Source organism: Hippoglossus stenolepis, chromosome 22, assembly GCF_022539355.2.
Source record: "Hippoglossus stenolepis isolate QCI-W04-F060 chromosome 22, HSTE1.2, whole genome shotgun sequence".
Classification (NCBI taxonomy): domain Eukaryota; kingdom Metazoa; phylum Chordata; class Actinopteri; order Pleuronectiformes; family Pleuronectidae; genus Hippoglossus; species Hippoglossus stenolepis.
The window spans coordinates 18,356,936-18,377,287 of NC_061504.1; the positions used below are offsets into that span (position 1 = coordinate 18,356,936).

Consider the following 20,352-nt stretch of genomic DNA (forward strand, 5'->3'; position numbering starts at 1 on the left):
TAATGATGCAGTATTTTACACCTGCAGCTCTATAATGATGCAGTATTTTACACCTGCAGCTCTATAATCATGCAGTATTTTACACCTGCAGCTCTATAATGATGCAGTATTTTACACCTACAGCTCTATAATGATGCAGTATTTTACATCTGTAGCTCTATAATGATGCAGTATTTTACAGCTGCAGCTCTATAATGATGCAGTATTTTACACCTGCAGCTCTATAATGATGCAGTATTTTACATCTGCAGCTCTATAATGATGCAGTATTTTACACCTGCAGCTCTATAATGATGCAGTATTTTACACCTGCAGCTCTATAATCATGCAGTATTTTACACCTGCAGCTCTATAATGATGCAGTATTTTACACCTGCAGCTCTATAATGATGCAGTATTTTACACCTGCAGCTCTATAATCATGCAGTATTTTACAGCTGCAGCTCTATAATGATGCAGTATTTTACACCTGCAGCTCTATAATCATGCAGTATTTTACACCTGTAGCTCTATAATGATGCAGTATTTTACACCTACAGCTCTATAATGATGCAGTATTTTACACCTGCAGCTCTATAATCATGCAGTATTTTACATCTGTAGCTCTATAATGATGCAGTATTTTACATCTGCAGCTCTATAATCATGCAGTATTTTACAGCTGCAGCTCTATAATGATGCAGTATTTTACACCTACAGCTCTATAATCATGCAGTATTTTACAGCTGCAGCTCTATAATGATGCAGTATTTTACACCTACAGCTCTATAATCATGCAGTATTTTACATCTGCAGCTCTATAATCATGCAGTATTTTACACCTGCAGCTCTATAATCATGCAGTATTTTACACCTACAGCTCTATAATGATGCAGTATTTTACACCTACAGCTCTATAATCATGCAGTATTTTACACCTGCAGCTCTATAATTATGCAGTATTTTACAGCTGCAGCTCTATAATCATGCAGTATTTTACACCTGCAGCTCTATAATGATGCAGTTTTCTACAGCTGCAGTGTTGAACCACTTGTGATGGTTCTTATTTATCTCCAGGACCTGGATAAAGACCTGGTGCTTCATGTCTGAGCTGTGGGCCTGACGCCGGGCTGAAGGTCGATCTGTCCGATGACCTTCCAGTCGTCCGACTCCACAGAAACTATCGAGAGCAACAGACGAGTCGACAACAACCTCAGAGCTGTTGAATCAGACGAGAGCCGCATCGCCTCGGCCATGAAAGAGCTCAGGAACACAGGTGACGACGTGTTACTGACGGATTTAGGCCTGTTCGTTTCTCTTTCTTTTTATATGTATGAAGATATAAGTTCAAATCAGAAACTTCTGGGAAACATCCTGAGGTCTTTGTATGTCTGAGATTCTCTTATAGAATCAGTGATGTCATCAACTGGGATTATTTTCATTATTGATTATTTTCATTATTGATTATTTTCATTATTGATTATTTTCATTAAAACCAATTACTAAATAAGAAATGTAAACCTCATTTATATGGCTGCTCTGAAATAATAGTGCAGAAGTTTTTTTTAATCTAAGAACAGAAGAGGTTGTGAATTAAAAATACTTTGATAAATGTTTTTATGTGCAGTTAAAAAAATAATCACAGTCACATTAAAGTAATTTTCTGAATCGACAAGTTCTGTAACATAAACACGTCTCAGCCGTAGATTACATACGACAGTCATGAACACATCTGTGTAACGTGTTTACACCGTAAATACACATCACAGTCAGAGCAGGGATTTCTTTTCCCTGAGCGACGACGAGGTGGAACTGTTACTGACAGGAAGTGTTAGCGACGCTTCCTCAGACTAAAACACAAACCCAGAGTTTTCCAACTAAAACAAGAGCAATTTACACAAGTCTCTGATTCAGAGGCTGGAAAACTCCACCAGGTGTAACCATAGCAACAGTGATGACTTTTATAACCAGTTTGGTTTAAATGAAGGTGAACAGAATCAGTGCAGCTCATTAAACTACACACGTATGTTCCATGTGTCTCTAACGTGTGGTTTCTCTGTCTCAGGCTGGTACTGGGGAACTCTGACCGCTGCAGAGGCCAAAGAGATCCTGCAGGACGCAGCTGAGGGCACCTTCCTGGTGCGGGACAGCTCTCAGAGGGACTACCTGTTCACCATCTCCGCCATGACATCGGCGGGTCCCACCAACCTGCGGATTGAGTACAAACATGGTAAATTCAAGCTTGACTCGGTGGTTCTGGTGAGGCCGAAGCTGAAGCAGTTTGACAGCGTGGTCCACCTGGTGGAGCACTACGTCATGCTCTCCAAGACCAGCGACAAGACGGCAGCAGACCCTCAATTCTCAGCGGCGCCGCCCAACGGCACGGTGCAGCTGCTGCTCACCAAACCTGTGTACACCGCTACGCCATCGCTGCAGCACCTGTGCCGCATCACCATCAACAAGACGACGCGGCAAGTCCAGGATCTGCCGCTGCCCAACAGACTGAGGGACTATCTGACGGACTACGCCTACAATGTGTAGACACAGAGCGACTACACCTCCGTGTGGAGCAGTACCACTGCAAGGCATCAGCTGTGTGCAACGCCACCTGACCTTGGATCAGTCCCATCATCGGTGCCTACAGGCCGGTCAGAGCCACAGGCAATAATTGGCGGTGAGTCGTCATGGAAGCAGGCGGAGTTTGTGTGTGATACAGACGTTAACACAGAAACTGACCACGAGCGACGCAACACGCCCCAGATACACACTCACAACCTGCACACACACTTCCCAATAATAGTTTCAAATTAAAACTCGTCTAAAATGTTTTAGGGATTTTTTTATGATCAATAATCTATGACCCACGACTGTGGTTACATCATGTAACTGTAGTTCTATGAAATGTAATTATTCATTTGTTCATACATCAAATGAATCTGAATGTTTTTGCAGTGAAACAAACGTAATGTCCCTCACGTCAAATGTTCTCACGGTTGAATATCAGCCGACCTCCGGCCTCCTCCAGCTCCTCTGGTCTGTGAGGGATCACTTTTCAGTTCTAGATCCTGGACGCTGTGGTCGTTAAACAGTCGCTCTCTCAGGTAAACACGACTTGTTGCATGTTTGTTCACAGGTTTGATGCTCATGTTGATGTTCTTCTTCTGTTATTTTCTATAATCGTTGAATGGCCTCCGTCTCCTGCTCTGTGGCTAAATGAGTAAATGTATATTTACCGAAGGTAACAGGAAGTGCAGATGTTTGTACATATCACAGCTGTTTGATTTTTATAACCTATTTATTGATGGTGTCACACTGTGTGTTTGTGCAGAAGCTGCACACACAGCAGGTTCGGGGCCTCTGTCAAACATGAGATGAATAAAGTTTCATATGGTGCTTCATCATGTGTTTGTTTCCATCACTTTTTACACACGTCTTTATACTGTCTTATTTTTCTTTTTAGTTTTCAGTGGTCAATTTATTTTGTGGAAAACATCTGCCAGAAAAGAGAAATTGATGACATTAGTTCATATTTAAGTGATGCATTCACCAGTAAAGGTTTTTCAGTCAAATTCTTGGATTAATGGCGTTTAAAAAACTCTTCAAAATAAGAGTTGAGTCAGGATTAGAGGAGGAAGAGACACTTTAGGTTTACTGCTGACAGTATAAAATTAAAATTAAAACCAAGATAATTCTAGAATATTCTGTGCATATGTAACCAAATATAGAAGAATGTGTCATTGTTTGCTAACATGCTAACGTGCAGCAGGAGAGAAAGTAGAGGGTGAAAGTGAAAAGAGTTTAAATCAATGTTGTAATTTATCTTATTATCTTATTATTAATTTTAGCAGAATTAATTTTCAGGTTTGAAAGTGCTGAGTGTCAGCAGAAGGTTCCGCCGCCGACATGTTTCCAGTCGGACACAATAACATGGCTGCAGCTGTGGTCCGGGTTGTTTTCACTGTGACATGATTAATGTGGCGGTAACAGAGGGACTCGAACTGCGACATGGACCCGGCTCACAGAGCCGTTCTCCGGAGGAACACACGCTTCCTGTCCGCGGAGCTGCAGGTCAGCGACTCCATCGTCCCGCTTCTGTTCCAGGAGGAGATTCTGACGGAAGCTCAGGTGGAACACATCGAGTCCCAGACCACGAACAGCAGGAAGACCCGGCGGCTCCTGGAGCTGCTGCCCCGCAGGGGGCCCCGGGCCTTCCGCTGCTTCCTGCGGGCCCTGGACGACTTCAGCTGGGTCCGAGACAGGCTGCTGCTGGACCTCCACACCCCGGGCCCCGGAGCTGAACCAGGACCAGGACCAGGAGCTGGAGCTGGACCAGGAGCTGGAGCTGGATCCACAGGTGAGGCCCGGGCGGAAGAAAACACGCCAGAAGTTAGTTAGTTAGTTAGTTAGTTAGGTAGGTAGGTAGGTAGGTAGGTAGGTAGGTAGGTAGGGAGTTATTTATTTGGTTAGTCAGCGGGTTAGTAAGTTAGTCAGTTATTAAGGTGGTTAGTCAAGTTAGTTTGTTAGTTAGTTCGTAAGTTAGTACGTTATTAAGTTAGTAAGTTAGTTAGTAAGTTAGAGATTCATTTAGTTTTTAGGGTCACAGGTCTTCGAACATGAACCAGATTGATCATGTTGAGATTAAATCCAACTGTTGAAAATATCAGCTATCAGATGGTGCAGTGGACTAGTGGATGAGCGGTGCAGTGGAACAGTGGTACAGTGGATGTGGTGGATGAGCGAGCAGTGGTACAGTGGATGAGCGGAGCAGTGGTACAGTGGATGAGCGGTGCAGTGGAACAGTGGACTAGTGGATGAGCGGTGCAGCGGATGAGCGGTGCAGTGGTACAGTGGATGAGCGGAACAGTGGTACAGTGGATGGCGGTACAGTGGAACAACGGAACAGTGGTACAGTGGATGAGCGGTGCAGTGGAACAGTGGAACAGTGGACTAGTGGAGCAGTGGAACAGCGGTGCAGTGGAGCGGGCGGTGCAGTGGAACAGCGGTACAGTGGAACAGCGGAACAGTGGTACAGTGGATGAGCGGTGCAGTGGAACAACGGAACAGTGGTACAGTGGATGAGCGGTACAGTGGTGCAGTGGACTAGTGGAACAGCGGTGCAGTGGAACAGCGGTGCAGTGGAACAGCGGTGCAGTGGAACAGCGTTGCAGTGGAGCAGCGGTGCAGTGGAACAGCGGTGCAGTGGAACAGCAGCACAAAGAACACATTTGTTCTCAAAAAGCAGCAGCTTCACTTATTTATAGAAAACATGAGTTCACGAGTCGACTGAAGAAGATTTTGTGTTCCAGCACAGGAAGTGAAGAAGAAGAAGAAGAAGGAGGAGGAGGAGGAGGAGGAGGAGGGAGGGAGGGAGGGAGGGAGGGAGGAGTGTGGTGGACAGCATCACACCATGTGACGCTGTGGATCACAGGTGGAGATGATTGATGACAAAATTGTGCGAGTGTGTTTTCTGTTGTCGAGCAGATTTTCCTGAACAAACACTTTGAGGTTACAATCGGTGACAAACGTCCGGTGTCACACTGACCTAAAGAAACACACATCACTCAGCCACGCCCCCTGCAGACCAGCCGCTAGTACTTTTTTCCTCTTGTTTTTGTCGATGCTGTCGTCCAATGAATGAAGACGAAACAGAGCAACCCCCCCAGTGACTGCCACATACTGAGAATTAATGTTACAGCACGGAGCCGTGACGTCAGTGTAAATAAAGATTAGAATTCAATCCTGGAAACCTTCAACAAAACAAAGTGAACAAAGACGACTGGTCGTGTTTTACAATAAAAGATTAGTTCCAGTTTGATTCTGACGATTCTGCTGCTCCAGAGAAAATTTTGATTAAAGAATTTGTGACAGAAAAATAATTATACAGGAACTCAAATACATGTTAGAAGTGTGAAATTAAAACTCAGATTCAGACATTTTAATCCAGATTAAAGTCAGGATTCAGATATTTAAATTCACATTTATTGATTTAATTCAGATTCAGTGGTTGATGATATCTTCTACATTAAGACTTTAATCCCAGTTTTCAGTTTTCCTCCACACCTCTTCATTCTTCCTCTAATCTCACAATGTCTCTCTGCAGACGACCGGCAGCTTCCTGAGTCGGTTCTCCAGAGGGTTCCTTCAGATCGGGAGTTGTCCCGGCTAGCGTCTCGACTCGGAGCTGAGTGGGAGTTGGTGCTGATGGATCTGGGTTTGTCTGCGGAGGCTTTGTTTCGCTGTCGGTCCGATCATGGTCTCAGCGCTCACGGAGCAGCGCTCGCCGGCCTGGTTCAGTGGAGACGATCTGAGGGGAGGAGAGCCAGGGTCCAGAGGCTGCTGGAGTCTCTACAGGCTGCTGACGTCCACCCGTCTGTCCTGCAGGACGCCCTGATCTGATGCACGAGCTGACCACAATGTTAGAACCAACGCAAGCATGGACGCTCAGCGGGACAAGAGTGATTGAAACAATGAGGACGAGACGACTGAGTCTGAGACAAGAGAGGACACGTTGCTTGTGTTGATGTTTAAAAAATGTCTCCTGCAGCCTCCTAGTAAAATGTGAGAGTGAGTCCATGTGAGGAAACAGCAGGACAATGTCCTGAAGCTTCCCAGTGAGCGAGTGGACGTGTTGATGAGGTTTCTAACACGTGACGGACGTGAAACTGGAAGAACACAAACATCTCAGGATGAAGAAGAGGAGCCGTACACGTAGAAGACGAAGACGTCAACTTGGAAACACGAGGAGGTTCCAGATCTTCTGGTGATGAGGGCCGACGCCGGTGTGGATGAGCTGTAAACAACAACACTGATCTTTCCACAGCAGAGTTTATACGTCATGTCCGGCCTCCTGCTGCTCTACAGGCTCCGCACAGGCTCCGCCTCGACTGGATGTTCCCACATGTTCCTGTTTGAACGAGTCGGACCCAACAACCTGCTGCTGCTGCTTCACAAACACCAACTACACAACATGTCCAGAGAAGATTTCCTGGAGTTCTTAGATTTTACATTAAAAAAATTGTCGAATGTTCATTTAAAACAACTTAAATAAATTAATGAAAGAGTTTTTTTTACTTCAGTGTTTTTTTGATTAAAATCATGTGACGTCATCAAACCAAATAAAAATCATATAAATTCTACTTTAGTGTGTTTTTTCTTTTTTCTTTTCCAACAGATTTTACAAGTCTTCCTGGAACTCAACTGAAATTATGTCAAGAACTTTGAGTCTGAGAAACACACGCACGCACGCACACACTCTCTCTCTCTCTCTCTCTCTCTCTCTCTCTCTCTCTCTCTCTCTCTCTCTCTCTCTCTCTCTCTCTCTCTCTCTCTCTCTCTCTCTCTCTCTCTCTCTCTCTCTCTCTCTCTCACACACACAGCACACACACACACACACACACACACACACACACACACACACACACCATTAATTCCTCAACAGTTCCTGCTGAGTTTCTATTGGACTCTGAGATTTAAGGTGGACTGAAGAGATAGAGAACCTGAACTGTCACTGAGCTGTGAAACTGTTTCTGTCTGAAGCTACGATTTGACACTAAATCAGATTGTAAATGTTGATCATACACACGTAATATAATAGATCTCTGAAAATGTTTTTTGTCAGAAATCATCCATCTAAAGATAATCAGAGAATAAAGTCAGGAAACAACAATTAAAAAGCCAAGTTGATAAAGATGATTGTTGGTTAAAGAGACAAATGTTTTCTGATATTAAAACATCTCAGTATTTTAAGGTTTTGGCGCTGGAGATAAATGTGTGACATGTCTGTTGTGTTACAGTGTATGTTACAGTGTGTGACGTGTGTGTTACAGTGTGTGACTGTGTGTGTGTCAGTGTGTGACTGTGAGCGTGGCGTCCTCATGTTGGTCTTCACAGTTTCTCAGAAAGACGAGAACACTGAGTTTTATCCTCATTCTTCTTCCAGGAAACTGGAAATATTTAGAGGCAGCTGCTGACGGAGACATTTAATTGTTTAACTGCTGGAATCAGACACACATGTGTAAAACATTCAGTCACACTCACACACACACACATTCTGTATGTATATATAAAACCCTAACCCTCAGCAGTTTCCTTCTAACCGTATGACTCCTCGTTGTTGACCCTGACATGGTAACCATGACAACAACAATGACCAGCAGACACAGTCTGTATCTGTCATACATGTACATGTCATGTGTTTATTGATCATTGTTTTAAAACTGTTAGATCATGTTGTTTACACTGTCTGAGGGTATACGTCATTCAATACTCTACATTGATCTTTATGTAGTTTTTTATATTATGTATTATTATGTGACTATTCTTTATATATAAGTGTCATTTGTCTGTTGTATTTTTAATTCTATATATACAATAATACAATATAATACATTATAACAAGGGGATAGCATTATATATATTATATATAATATATATAACCGTTCAAAAGTTTGGGGTCACTTAGAAATTTCCTTATTTTTCAAAGAAACACTGTTTCAGACATTAATAATAAATAATCATTAGACATAATGTTTATTACGTGGCCCAATATACTGGTTCATGGTTGCACAGTGATTGAAACCTTATGATGTACACACTAAATTGTGTACTTGGCTAGTTAGATCTGCATCATATCCAAATGGCCAAGACTAAACATATCAAATTAGTAAAAAAACAACGTTGTATACTTGAGTGTAGAAAGTCGAGAGTTGAAACGCCTGTCTCAACAACGCGTGACGTCAAGTGGGTGATGCGGCCGAGGAAAACTATCTGAGACCATAAAAAATTGTATGGCAAAGAACACGACATGACAGGGAAGATTGAAAATGTATGACAACGATCAAGTTTGTGTTGATCACAGAACATTTGTAGGAACGAGTGGAGCTCGTACTGAAATGTGGCTGCAGTTGTAAAGGTTAAACATACTTTTCGGCTTTGATCTCCGACCATATAAACAAGCAGGCACTGCGTGAGCACCGATCCCCCATTGGCATTATGGTCACCAGGAGCGGGTTCATTCAACATTGTGAAGGTGCATCTGCTGCAATGAGTTCTCCATTAAATTATAATAAAATCATTTAACTTCAATGTGCTATATATTCATTGTAAATTTGTCGTACCAAACTTTAAGTTATATATATATATTATATATAAAATACTTCATATTAATAATACTTATGAAACACCATCTGGGGCCGACAGGGGGCAGCAGTCAGAGCCGCAGCACTACATGGAGAGAACAGTCGAAGAAGAGTGTGTGGCGGCAGTTTGACTGTTAGCTAATGCTAATGCTAACAACACTGCGCTGACTCAGTCCGGTGAGTTTATTATTTACTGTTGAACTTTCAAACGTTGACGTCGCTCGGACGTTTGAACGAAGTCTGAACTGTTGAATTCACTAAACGTCCCTGAAGCTAAATGTTGGACCGGTTCTGTTCGAGGAGGAAACGTTGAAACCTGAGGTTTCTAGATTCTGGAGTTTCACTTTCACACAAACACAAGAAACGTGAAGTGAATTATTCACGTTGCTGATCTGCGGTCAGATTCAACACGTCATCAAGTCAAGCGGCTTCACAGAGAAAGTAAAACACGTCCATTGGGTCAAAGTCACTTTCTGACTCTTTCTCAAACTTCAGCTAAAGATCAGTGACTTCAAACATTCATTCCATCATATTAAAGTTACTAAATACTTTTACTCAAGTACTTTAAGTACATCAGTACATTAAGTACTCCAGAGGGAAACACTGTTTACTTGGTACATTATGATTAATTGGCCAGAAAGTTGTATTTTACTACTTTTAGTGACAAACCTGTACAAGAGTGAATAATAGGAAATCATATGTCTCTACAGTGTCATTTAATTCAGTCCAGTAAATAGAAAGGTCCCATCGATCGAGGATCTTGTCCCCCCCACCTGGGACCCGGTCCCCGACAGGAGGATGGAGTCCACAGAGAGCCGGTTCGCTCACCTGCTGCAGCCCATCAGGGAACTCACCAAGAACTGGGACGTGGACGTGGCGTCGGAGCTGAACGACTACTTAGAGGAGGTAAGGGGGGGGGGGTTCAGGTTCTGAGAGGACACTGGTGAATCACATTAAAAAGAGTTCGGTGTTGTGACAAGTCTGTGTTTGGTCTTATAGGAAAATAACAGTTTAGTTGGTTGGTGGAGAATAGTTCAACAGATTTCTCTTTTCTCTTTTCTTTGTGTAGTTGGATGAAATGTGCATCACGTTCGATGGAGGAAAGTTTCGCCTGAACTTTGCAGAAGCTGCGATGCTCATCCAGGGCTCCGCCTGCATCTACAGCAAGAAGGTTCGACCACAGGAAGACAAAATGTCCCAGTGACGAGTCTGAGCCGTCTGGTTGAAACTGTGTTCTGGTTTCAGGTGGAGCTGCTGCACAGCCTCGTTTATCAAACTCTGGAGTACATCAACGACAGGAACAAGAAGTAAGAGTCCGATCCATCAAATATCCACTGTTCCATGATTAATGATTTTCTTAACAAAGCTTTTCTGATGCGCTTCAACCACAGACGTCACAAACAGTCGGCCGAGTCTCAGGAGGACGACGCAGCAGCGAGTTGTCGTGACGATGATGAAGGCAAGAATGTGGTAAGAAACACAAGTCTAACAGTGTTAATCAAAGTTTCATTAAACCATCCATGTCGGAACATCCCATTCACACCTCTGCTGCAGTGGCTGTCACAAGGCATTGTGGGTAATGTGGGAAGTTGCCGTCAGCATCAGAAACAGTTGTTGATTTTTCTGTTTTAGTTCACGCCTCTGGAAATCAAAGTCACAGAAACCACACTGAAAACCAGCATCAAAAAGGTCGGTTCATCCTCTTGTAACTCTGAACACTCACAGTTTACCTGTAGATTAACATGAGTCAGTTTCACCTGGTTCAGTTCACCTGTAGTTTGATGTGTATCTGTCTCCCAGACGGTGAACATGATTCCTCTTCCTCCTGCATCTCTGATTCCTCCTGAATCTCACGAGAAGAACAAACTTCCTCTGATCAGGTCAGAGTCTACACACCTTTCAAAATACACGACTCGACACAAACCTTTATCTTTTCAAAACGAAAGACTCTACAGACAACACTGACAATCACACTGTGTGTCTGTGTGTGTCTGTGTGTGTCTGTGTGTAGTCTGAAAGGCGAGGTGCTGTGCAGTCAGAAGGATTTCAGGGTGAACTTGTACATCCCAGGAAGCAGGGACATGATCCTCCTCAGATCCAGTTCTGAAGATGATTCACATCCTGTCAAGTCTCTGCATGTTCATCATGAAGCAGATGATCAGCAGCTGGAGGAGAAGGAGAAGGAGGAGGAAGGTAAATCCAATCAACACCAATCACAAGACTCAGCGTAACGTTCTCGTCACATTGATCTGATTCTGATCCTCTGTTGATCAAATCTGTTTCTGACATCACGACTCAACAGCTGTTCCACAGTCCAATTCATTTAATTCAATTATTTAATATTTTAATTATTGATCTGATGTCAGTCAATCTTCACTCTTCTCCAGTCAGAAATAAAAAATATAACCTTTCATTACTTCTGTTTAAATTAAATTTTAAGCATAATTCTACTTGGTCGTTGATGTCGTTTTTAAATTGACTTTATCCAGGAGCTTTGGATGCAGCTGGTGCTGGAGGTGCTGGAGGTGCTGGAGGTGATGCTGCAGAGGACTTCTTCCCTTTAGACGACAACATGGAGCTGGACCAGGAACCAGAGGAACACGTCGACAGACACCAGGTCTCAGCTCCGGATTTAACTGGTTCTGAATCCAGAGGCTGTTTTCTGACCCGCTCTTATCACCAAAAGCTCTGGAATCTCCTCGTCTTTCCAAGTTAGGTTGATTTTTCACTGTGTGTCTAAACTTTATTGTTTGTCTCTAAATGTGTGTCAGGCTCCGAGCGACGGGCGGATGATTCGAGAGCGACGGCAGGTCGAGGCCGACAAGCAGCGGAGGGAGGAGGCGCCCCCTGCTGTATGTTTATTCATCTGAGAATCTGTCAATAACAACTTGAACCTCATGATCAGGAGAGAAAATCTCCTCTAATCTTATTTTACTTACAGCTGAATATTTTATCAAATTAAGACTCAGTATTTCTGCAGGTTTTTTACTGAAAAAGTGAAAAATGGATTCCCATTAATCAGAACTATAATTTTTAAGTTTCAAACTTTAAAGTTTTAAACTTTCTCCTGTGAAATTACAACTTTATGTTACTGTACATAAATTAAATGTACTTTATTACAACTTCATTTGTGAAACATTCTCTTGTGAAATTAATCATCTCAAAACATTGAGATTTTATTCTTTTTTATTATAAAATTGCAGCTTGTTTCTAAAAAAATTTTAAATATTGAAAATTAAGTTTCTCAAAATATTACAATTCTGTTTGTAAAAATTACAACTTCATTGTCACGATGTTTGAACTTCTGACAAAATCACAATTCTGCTCTTGAACTCTTCTGACTCCATCTTTATAACATCATATTTCCCTTAACGTTAAATGATCAACCTTTGTCACGTCTGTTTATAACATGAGGTTGACCATTTTGAAATGTGACCACTTTTCAAAAATGTAATTTAAGTGTATTGTCTGTTTTTCATTTTCAGGTGAACATCTGGATGTTTCATGACCCGTATTCTGTTCTCGGTGAAGAGAAACCGTTAAAACCAGGTGAACATCAACATTCAGAGGAAGACAGAATTGTTGTTGTCGTTCTTCTTGTCGCTGACAGTTTGGGATTTTTTCTTCAGAAAAATGTTACAAGGTTCCCGACGGCCTCGACGACGGAGGAAAGAGGAAAAGGAAACGAGCGTCTCCACTTCAGGACTTCAGGAGCTGGTTCAGAGGAACCTGTGAGAACCGACTTAACTTTTAGTTTAATATCTCCGTTTAATATCTCAGTTTAATATCTCCGTTTAATATCTCAGTTTAATATCTCCGTTTAATATCTCTGTTTCACTGCTGTGGTTTATTCATGTTGTTTTGTCACAGTTGATCCTCCGGAGCACAAACTAAAGAACGGACCCAAGTTTACAGGTTTGTTTTATCTCTTTATACTTTACAATGTTTTAAGAAAAATTATGTAGATTTCAGCAGGGAATTTATTCTTTTTTATTTCAGTGATCAGTCGCCTACTGATTCAAATTTTCATTATCGAGGCTCAACTTTTCGTTTTGATTAAATACAATTTTCTGTGATATTTAAAGCCAAAATGTTGTCATCCTGTCACATCAGCACTTAAATATGTGTCGACTAAAAAGACCCAGTGTTAGAAAAGTGTAGTTTAAAAAGTTTTACTGGTTTTAAACTACAACAATAACAATAATACTTTATTCTTAGAGTTTTCTAAATCCGGTTCAAATGTTTTTTTGCAGGAAATGATAGAAAATTATTAAATATGTCCAGAGAAAATTAGATTAAATGAAAGAAGAGGAAACAAAACATTAAAAGATTAATGTTAAAATATTAAATCATATCAGAAGTTTGATTTGTGTTTGTGATTCATCTGAAGAAACATAATTAACACGTCAGTTTTGAAACCAACGTGACAGATGTGTTTAGTGAAACAGTGAAAATACAATCACACGTCATCTGTGTGTTTACTGTGTGTTGTGTTTACTGTGTGTTGTGTTTACTGTGTGTTGTGTTTACTGTGTGTTGTGTTTACTGTGTGTTGTGTTTACTGTGTGTTGTGTTTACTGTGTGTTGTGTTTACTGTGTGTTGTGTTTACTGTGTGTTGTTTTCAGACCTGAACTACATATACGTGAACACAGTCAAAGACAAAGTGAAGACTCAGAGAAGAATCTACAGACAAACTGTGAGTTTTTACTGCTTCACTTATTATTTAGTACGAGTATTTAGGATGAAATGGGCGTGGTCAATGCTGTGATGTCATCAGGGTGTGGTGGTTTCGGATGAGGAGCTGCGGAGGACGTTCCTGCAGCTGGAGGAGGCGGGGCCAGATCGGCAGGAGGAGGAGCCTGTGCACGGCTTCAGACACCCGGACCTTCTGGGTAAAACTTCTGCAGTTAAAGATGTTTTATAGAATTAACGATTACACACACTCACAAAACACGTGGTCGACGTGACACTGATTCAATGAATATTAAAAAGGTGGCGACGACGACAACTCAGACAACGAATATGAAGCGTTTCCCGACGACGTTCCCGCCGAGTTCGACGGAGGAGCGGACGTCATCGCAGCAGGTAAAACGGTGAATGTGTTTTAATCCTAACTTCCTGTTTCTACCGACGTCACGTGACCTGTGTTTTGTCTCTGCAGACGCTCGGAGGGACGAGTTGAGTTATGAAGACCTGGTGAAGCTTCGTGTGGCAAGTGACACGTTCACCAGTAAAACTAAACCAGAAGAAATACTATGAGAGAAATTCAAGAGAAAAAACGTGTTACGAGTTTGTAACAGCAAAATATCCTCAAAGTTAATTCTCCAACTAAATATTAATATTAAACGTATGAAAAGTTGACTGATAAATCTTCTGAATCTTGTTCTTCAGGAGCAGCTGGTGGTGAACTGTCGAGGTTACACTCAGGAGACGGCTCTGTCCCGACGAGTCAAACACTGGGAGGACAAGATCCGACCTGAACTGGATCTGCAGGTAAAACACTGTCCTCCACCCTCACGTCTCTGTCCTCCACCATGACGAGTCTGTCCTCCACCCTGACGTCTCTGACCTCGACTCTGTCCTCCACCCTCACGTCTCTGTCCTCGACTCTGTCCTCCACCCTCACGTCTCTGTCCTCCACCCTGACGACTCCGACCTCCACCCTGACGTCTCTGACCTCGACTCTGTCCTCCACCCTGACGTCTCTGTCCTCGAGTCTGTCCTCCACCCTGACGACTCCGACCTCACGTCTCTGTCCTCCACCCTGACGACTCCGACCTCCACCCTGACGACTCCGACCTCCACCCTCACGTCTCTGTCCTCCACCCTGACGTCTCCACCTCGACTCTGTCCTCCACCCTCACGTCTCTGTCCTCCACCTGACGCTCTGACCTCGACTCTGTCCTCCACCCTCACGTCTCTGTCCTCCACCCTCACGTCTCTGTCCTCCACCCTGACGTCTCTGACCTCGACTCTGTCCTCCACCCTCACGTCTCTGTCCTCCACCCTGACGTCTCTGACCTCGACTCTGTCCTCCACCCTCACGACTCTGACATCCACCCTGACGTCTCTGTCCTCCACCCTGACGTCTCTGACCTCGACTCTGTCCTCCACCCTCACGTCTCTGTCCTCCACCCTCCGACTCTGACATCCACCCTGGCGTCTCTGACCTCGACTCTGTCCTCCACCTCACGTCTCTGTCCTCCACCCTCACGAGTCTGACATCCACCTCCGTCTCTGTCCCACCTCACGACTCTGACATCCACCCTGGCGTCTCTGTCCTCCACCTCCGTCTCTGTCCTCCACCTCACCACTCTGACATCCACCTCACGTCTCTGTCCTCCACCTCACGACTCTGACATCACCTGACGTCTCTGTCCTCCACCCTCCGTCTCTGTCCTCACTCGAGACACCTCGTCTCCACTGACCCTCGCTCTGTCCTCCACCTCACGACCTGACATCCACCTCACCACTCTGTCCTCCACCTCACACTCTGTCCTCCATCCTACGACTCTGACATCCACCTCCGTCTCTGTCCTCCACCTCACGACTCTGACATCACCTGAGTCCCGCTCTGACATCACCTACCCTCTGTCCTCCACCTCATCTCTGTCCTCCACCCTCACACTCGCATCTCTGACCTCGACTCTGTCCTCCACCTCACGTCTCTGTCCTCCACCTGACGTCTCTGACCTCGACTCTGTCCTCCACCTCACGTCTCTGTCCTCCACCTCACGTCTCTGTCCTCCACCCTGACGTCTCTGACCTCTCTGTCCTCCACCTCACGTCTCTGTCCTCCACCTGCCTCTGACCTCGACTCTGTCCTCCACCCTCACGACTCTGACATCCACCCTGACGTCTCTGTCCTCCACCCTGACGTCTCTGACCTCGACTCTGTCCTCCACCCTCACGTCTCTGTCCTCCACCCTCACGACTCTGACATCCACCCTGACGTCTCTGACCTCGACTCTGTCCTCCACCCTCACGTCTCTGTCCTCCACCCTCACGAGTCTGACATCCACCCTCACGTCTCTGTCCTCCACCCTCACGACTCTGACATCCACCCTGACGTCTCTGTCCTCCACCCTCACGTCTCTGTCCTCCACCCTCACCACTCTGACATCCACCCTCACGTCTCTGTCCTCCACCCTCACGACTCTGACATCCACCCTGACGTCTCTGTCCTCCACCCTCACGTCTCTGTCCTCCACCTCACGAGTCTGACATCCACCCTCACGTCTCTGTCCTCCATCCTCACGACTCTGACATCCACCCTGGCGTCTCTGTCCTCCACCCTCACGACTCTGACATCCACCTCACCACTCTGTCCTCCACCCTCACATCTCTGTCCTCCACCCTCACGACTCTGACATCCACCCTCACGTCTCTGTCCTCCACCCTCACGACTCTGACATCCACCCTGACGTCTCTGTCCTCCACCCTCACGACTCTGACATCCACCCTCACCACTCTGTCCTCCACCCCACGTCTCTGTCCTCCACCCTCACGAGTCTGACATCCACCCTCAAGTCTCTGTCCTCCACCCTCACGTCTCTGTCCTCCACCCTCACGTCTCTGTCCTCCACCCTCACGACACTGACATCCACCTTGACGTCTCTGTCCTCCACCCTCACGACTCTGACATCCACCCTGACGTCTCTGACCTCGACTCTGACATCCACCCTGACGTCTCTGTCCTCCACCCTCACGTCTCTGACATCCACCCTGACGTCTCTGTCCTCCACCCTGACGACTCCGACCTCCACCCTCACGTCTCTGTCCTCCACCCTCACGACTCTGACATCCACCCTGACGTCTCTGACCTCGACTCTGTCCTCCACCCTGACGTCTCTGTCCTCCACCCTCACATCCTGTTTGTGGTGTTTCTTTGCTTCAGGAGGATCGTCCGGTGTTTGACATCCACGACTACGGAGGGCGGATTGTCGGAGCGCTGAACACCGTCGGTCACCGCAGGTTGTTCTCGTCTGTCGTTCACGGTCTGGACAACTTTGAAGCTTGTAAATATCTGCTGGCTTCACTGCAGCTGGTAAATCCTACGCTCGCTGATCTGAAACATCCATGAAACTTTCACACACGTTACATACATGTACACAAAGAAATGAATGTGTCTCCGTGTCTCTTTCAGGCGAACGACTACACGGTGGACATCGACAGTGTTAAAGGTTTGGACTCGAGTTTGGACTCGATGGGTTTGACTCTGCTCAGCACTCACAGAGCGACGGACAGATTCAAGTCTGACGGCTTCGGTCTGATAACATCTGAGTGAGTTCACATTCGTCATCATCACACCGACGTTTAAATTCACAACAAACCGTCAGAGACACGAACACGGACTCAAACCTTCACCCTCGTTTCCTCTGATTTTAATCTGAACTCTGAAAAATCTGTTAACGTGATTCACATGAAGAAAACGACATGAATCACGTCTGGCTCTGAAATAAAATGTGCATATTAAAGTTGTTTGTTTTACTGATGGAGATTTTAATTTAACCTGAGCTCTGTCACTTTCAGGAGGTTTTAACTTCAGAAAAAGACTTCAAATGTTTGTTATTTACATAAACTGTCGACTCCTCTTCATTTGTCAGTAAAAGCAAAATCTTAAAGTGCAGACAAGAAAAATGACGATCAGACGTTCCTTTGGATCAAATCACGTTCAATTTTATTTTCATTCATTCATTAATCTGGATTTTATTTGTTTTGTTTCTAGAACAGAAAACTTTTTAAATCTCTGAATAAACTGTACTCAGTATTTGTTATTATTTCCTTATTCATCATTAGCTCAATAAAATGTCAGAAAACCTCTAAATAAAAACATACATCCTCAGATAAAAAGTTGAAAACACAAAGATTCAGTTTATTTTCACAAACTCAGATAAATCAGCAGCAGAACTTTTCTGTCGACGGACTCGCGGTCGCAGCTCAACTCGATGAGACGACTTGAGTTCGTCCTCATGTCTGAAAAACACGTCTTCTGTTCAAACTCCTCCAGACTCGCTGAGGACGTTCAGAGTTTGAATCGTCCGGTCGAACAAACTGAACAACTTCAGATTTTGAATCTTTTGTTGTTATTTGATGAAACAGACTCGGTCTCTGACGGGGAGTGTCGTGTCTCAGCGATCTTCTCCGAGCTTGACGTGGTTTCTGACGTGGTTCTTGACGCTCTCGCCGATCTGCTCCTCATTCTTGGTTCTGTTGTAATAATCGAGGAAGAACCCGTCAGGACTGATCAAGTAGATCAGGATTGTGTGATCCACGATGTAGTCTCCATCCTCGTCTTTGGGTCCGGGGCTGGCGTACACTCTGTAGTCCTGCCCCGCGTGTTTCACCTCCTCTGATGTTCCGGTCAGTCCGATCAGACGGGGGTGGAAGTCTTTGACGTACCGGTCCAGCGCCGCCACATCGTCCCTGTCCGGGTCCACGGTGATGAAGAGCGGCTGGACGGGCGGCAGCGAGGTGTCCTGGTCCAGAGCCGACACCACGGCGCTCATCTTCTCCAGCTCTTCGGGGCAGATGTCGGGACAGTGCGTGAAGCCGAAGTACAGCAGCACCCAGCTGCCCAGGAAGTCCTGCTTGGTCCTGCGCTGCCCCCTATGGTCCAGGAGACTGAAGTTCCCCTGACCCACAGCCACCTGCCCAAGCTGCTCAATGCGCTGTCGCCGCAACCTCTGCTGCTTCTCCTCGTACACGTACCACCAGGCGGCCAGCACGCCGCCGCCAAACAGCAGAGTCACCAACAGACGAGTCCTGAGCTTCAGCTTCGCTGCAGAAACTGGCGAGTCACCCCCCGCAGACAGGAGTCGCTGTGGAGGAAGATGAGGAGGACGTCCACGCGGTCTGACGAGGACACTCGCTGAAGTTAGAGATGGCGAGGACACAAGTTTCTGCTGGACCCAAGGAAGACGCAGTCCACCCACAATGCACCGCAACACAGACATCTTTAAAACGAGTTCCTGCTCAAACAAGACAAGAGAAGTAATCAGATACTTTATTGAATTAGAAGTACAACAAGTATTATTACCAAAGTGAAAGTATGAGAACATGGACTGAGAGAATCAGAGTAAAAGTTAATGATGCAGTGAAGAAAAGTCAAACTACTGATTATAGACTGGTCAGTATAATAACATTTTATATGTATAATCTATAACTGGAGTGAATTTTAATTAATCAATATATTTTATTTCTAATCAGAGTTTTTTAAATGTGATGTGATTTTAATCTGGATTTGTTTCTTTTTATCACAAAATATTCAATTCATCTAAAACAAAACTGCAGATTAATCAATGATGAAAGTTTGTTGCACATTTGATTGATTGTCTCTAACTTTGACCTTTGACCTTGAGTCACTTCAGAAGATGACGTGAAACTGAGTAAATAATCAGTTACTCTTTTATTCATGACTGATTATCAGTGGATTCAATTTCTAAGATTTATAGACTCAAACATGAAATATCTGTAAAAAGTGTCAAATTCATTTGAAGTCGTCAAACTGAACCTTTAGTTCAAAAACCTTAAAATGAAATAAATGTGGATTTATGATGATTTTATATTTTACTTCAATTAAAATTAGTACAAAACCTGAATGAAGGTTTGAGACGTGGCTTCCTGCCTCAGATGCTCACCTGTCCTCAGGGGCGTTCCCGTCAATCACCGGGTTCTTCAGAGGATTCACACCGACGACCCGGAACATGGAACAGATTCAGGTGGACCCGGTCAGACCCGGGTCAGACCCCGGTTCAGACACAAACACCTCCGCGGTAGTTTAGCGTGAAGCTGCTCCTCCGTTAACGTAAGAACCGGGAGAAGTTACCGGGAGAAGATACCGGGTCACCTCGAGTCCAAACCTCCGCAGACAACATGTAAGTGATAAGCTTCCGGGTATTTAACACGTGACCTGCATCCTAAGGAAACTGGTTTCCGTTCGTCTCAGCTGATTCGACAAAAACCCTTCTTTTATTTTGAAAGACCGGAAAGGCTCCTCTAAAGATTATTTTCACCGGAAGTAAAATCAAATATTAATAAGTAGTGAAATCAGACGCGTGAATTCACGTAAACAAACTTTAAGAGTTTATTTTATTTTATCAGCAGATTCGTTCACAGCTGTAACTCACAGATCCGCCAGCAGGTGTCGCCACTTGGCTGAGTCCAGATGAAACAGTAGAACATACAAAGGTCACACCTGAGATAAACTACATACATGTTAATAACAACAGGAAC

At 44.5% G+C, this 20,352-nt stretch overlaps 4 protein-coding genes across 7 annotated transcripts in view; 3 read left to right on the forward strand and 1 right to left on the reverse strand.

Annotated features, from left to right (window-relative positions):
* Positions 1–3,377, forward strand: part of socs2 (suppressor of cytokine signaling 2) — a 4,977-nt gene extending 1,600 nt beyond the window's left edge. The window contains exons 2-3 of the mRNA XM_035146959.2: positions 1,057–1,255; positions 2,045–3,377. Coding sequence (XP_035002850.1) covers positions 1,129–1,255; positions 2,045–2,520 — 603 coding nt within the window. The 5' untranslated portion in view covers positions 1,057–1,128 and the 3' untranslated portion in view covers positions 2,521–3,377. The remainder of the gene's footprint in view (positions 1–1,056; positions 1,256–2,044) is intronic.
* Positions 3,378–3,889: 512 nt separating this feature from the next.
* On the forward strand, positions 3,890–6,617 carry cradd (CASP2 and RIPK1 domain containing adaptor with death domain). Of its 2 annotated transcripts, none has more exons than XM_035146893.2 (2): positions 3,890–4,333; positions 6,080–6,617. In XM_035146893.2, exons 1-2 carry the CDS (start codon positions 3,985–3,987, stop codon positions 6,373–6,375), a joined length of 645 nt encoding a protein of 214 aa, XP_035002784.1. In that variant the 5' UTR covers positions 3,890–3,984; the 3' UTR covers positions 6,376–6,617. The 2 variants fall into 2 exon arrangements, with proteins under 2 accessions (XP_035002784.1, XP_035002785.1); XM_035146894.2 differs by having other exon boundaries at positions 3,890–4,320; positions 6,073–6,617.
* Positions 6,618–9,185: 2,568 nt separating this feature from the next.
* On the forward strand, positions 9,186–17,594 carry ncaph2 (non-SMC condensin II complex, subunit H2). Of its 2 annotated transcripts, XM_035147582.2 has the most exons (20): positions 9,186–9,293; positions 9,827–10,022; positions 10,186–10,287; positions 10,362–10,423; positions 10,508–10,586; positions 10,749–10,805; positions 10,917–10,996; positions 11,128–11,309; positions 11,606–11,733; positions 11,888–11,968; positions 12,602–12,665; positions 12,746–12,847; positions 12,987–13,031; positions 13,743–13,813; positions 13,895–14,009; positions 14,110–14,202; positions 14,279–14,328; positions 14,509–14,610; positions 17,015–17,164; positions 17,264–17,594. In XM_035147582.2, exons 2-20 carry the CDS (start codon positions 9,915–9,917, stop codon positions 17,402–17,404), a joined length of 1,812 nt encoding a protein of 603 aa, XP_035003473.2. In that variant the 5' UTR covers positions 9,186–9,293; positions 9,827–9,914; the 3' UTR covers positions 17,405–17,594. The 2 variants fall into 2 exon arrangements, with proteins under 2 accessions (XP_035003473.2, XP_035003474.1); XM_035147583.2 differs by lacking the exon at positions 17,264–17,594 and having other exon boundaries at positions 14,279–14,347; positions 17,015–17,148.
* Positions 17,595–17,774: 180 nt separating this feature from the next.
* Positions 17,775–20,049, reverse strand: LOC118101661 (protein SCO2 homolog, mitochondrial). Of its 2 annotated transcripts, none has more exons than XM_035147588.2 (2): positions 19,758–20,049; positions 17,775–19,088 (listed from the first exon to the last, which is right to left on the reverse strand). In XM_035147588.2, exon 2 carries the CDS (start codon positions 19,071–19,073, stop codon positions 18,249–18,251), a length of 825 nt encoding a protein of 274 aa, XP_035003479.1. In that variant the 5' UTR covers positions 19,074–19,088; positions 19,758–20,049; the 3' UTR covers positions 17,775–18,248. The 2 variants fall into 2 exon arrangements, with proteins under 2 accessions (XP_035003479.1, XP_035003480.1); XM_035147589.2 differs by having other exon boundaries at positions 19,714–20,049.
* Between the last annotated feature and the right edge of the window lie 303 nt (positions 20,050–20,352).

Bases quoted from the DNA above. Each gene is read 5' to 3' on its own strand.
- cradd (XM_035146893.2), top strand. From the start codon at position 3,985: ATGGACCCGGCTCACAGAGCCGTTCTCCGGAGGAACACACGCTTCCTG. The intron at 4,334-6,079 runs GTGAGGCCCGGG...GTCTCTCTGCAG, and splicing joins AGCTGGAGCTGGATCCACAG to ACGACCGGCAGCTTCCTGAG.
- ncaph2 (XM_035147582.2), top strand. From the start codon at position 9,915: ATGGAGTCCACAGAGAGCCGGTTCGCTCACCTGCTGCAGCCCATCAGG. The intron at 10,288-10,361 runs GTTCGACCACAG...TTCTGGTTTCAG, and splicing joins CCTGCATCTACAGCAAGAAG to GTGGAGCTGCTGCACAGCCT. The intron at 10,997-11,127 runs GTCAGAGTCTAC...GTCTGTGTGTAG, and splicing joins AACAAACTTCCTCTGATCAG to TCTGAAAGGCGAGGTGCTGT.
- LOC118101661 (XM_035147588.2), bottom strand. From the start codon at position 19,073: ATGTCTGTGTTGCGGTGCATTGTGGGTGGACTGCGTCTTCCTTGGGTC.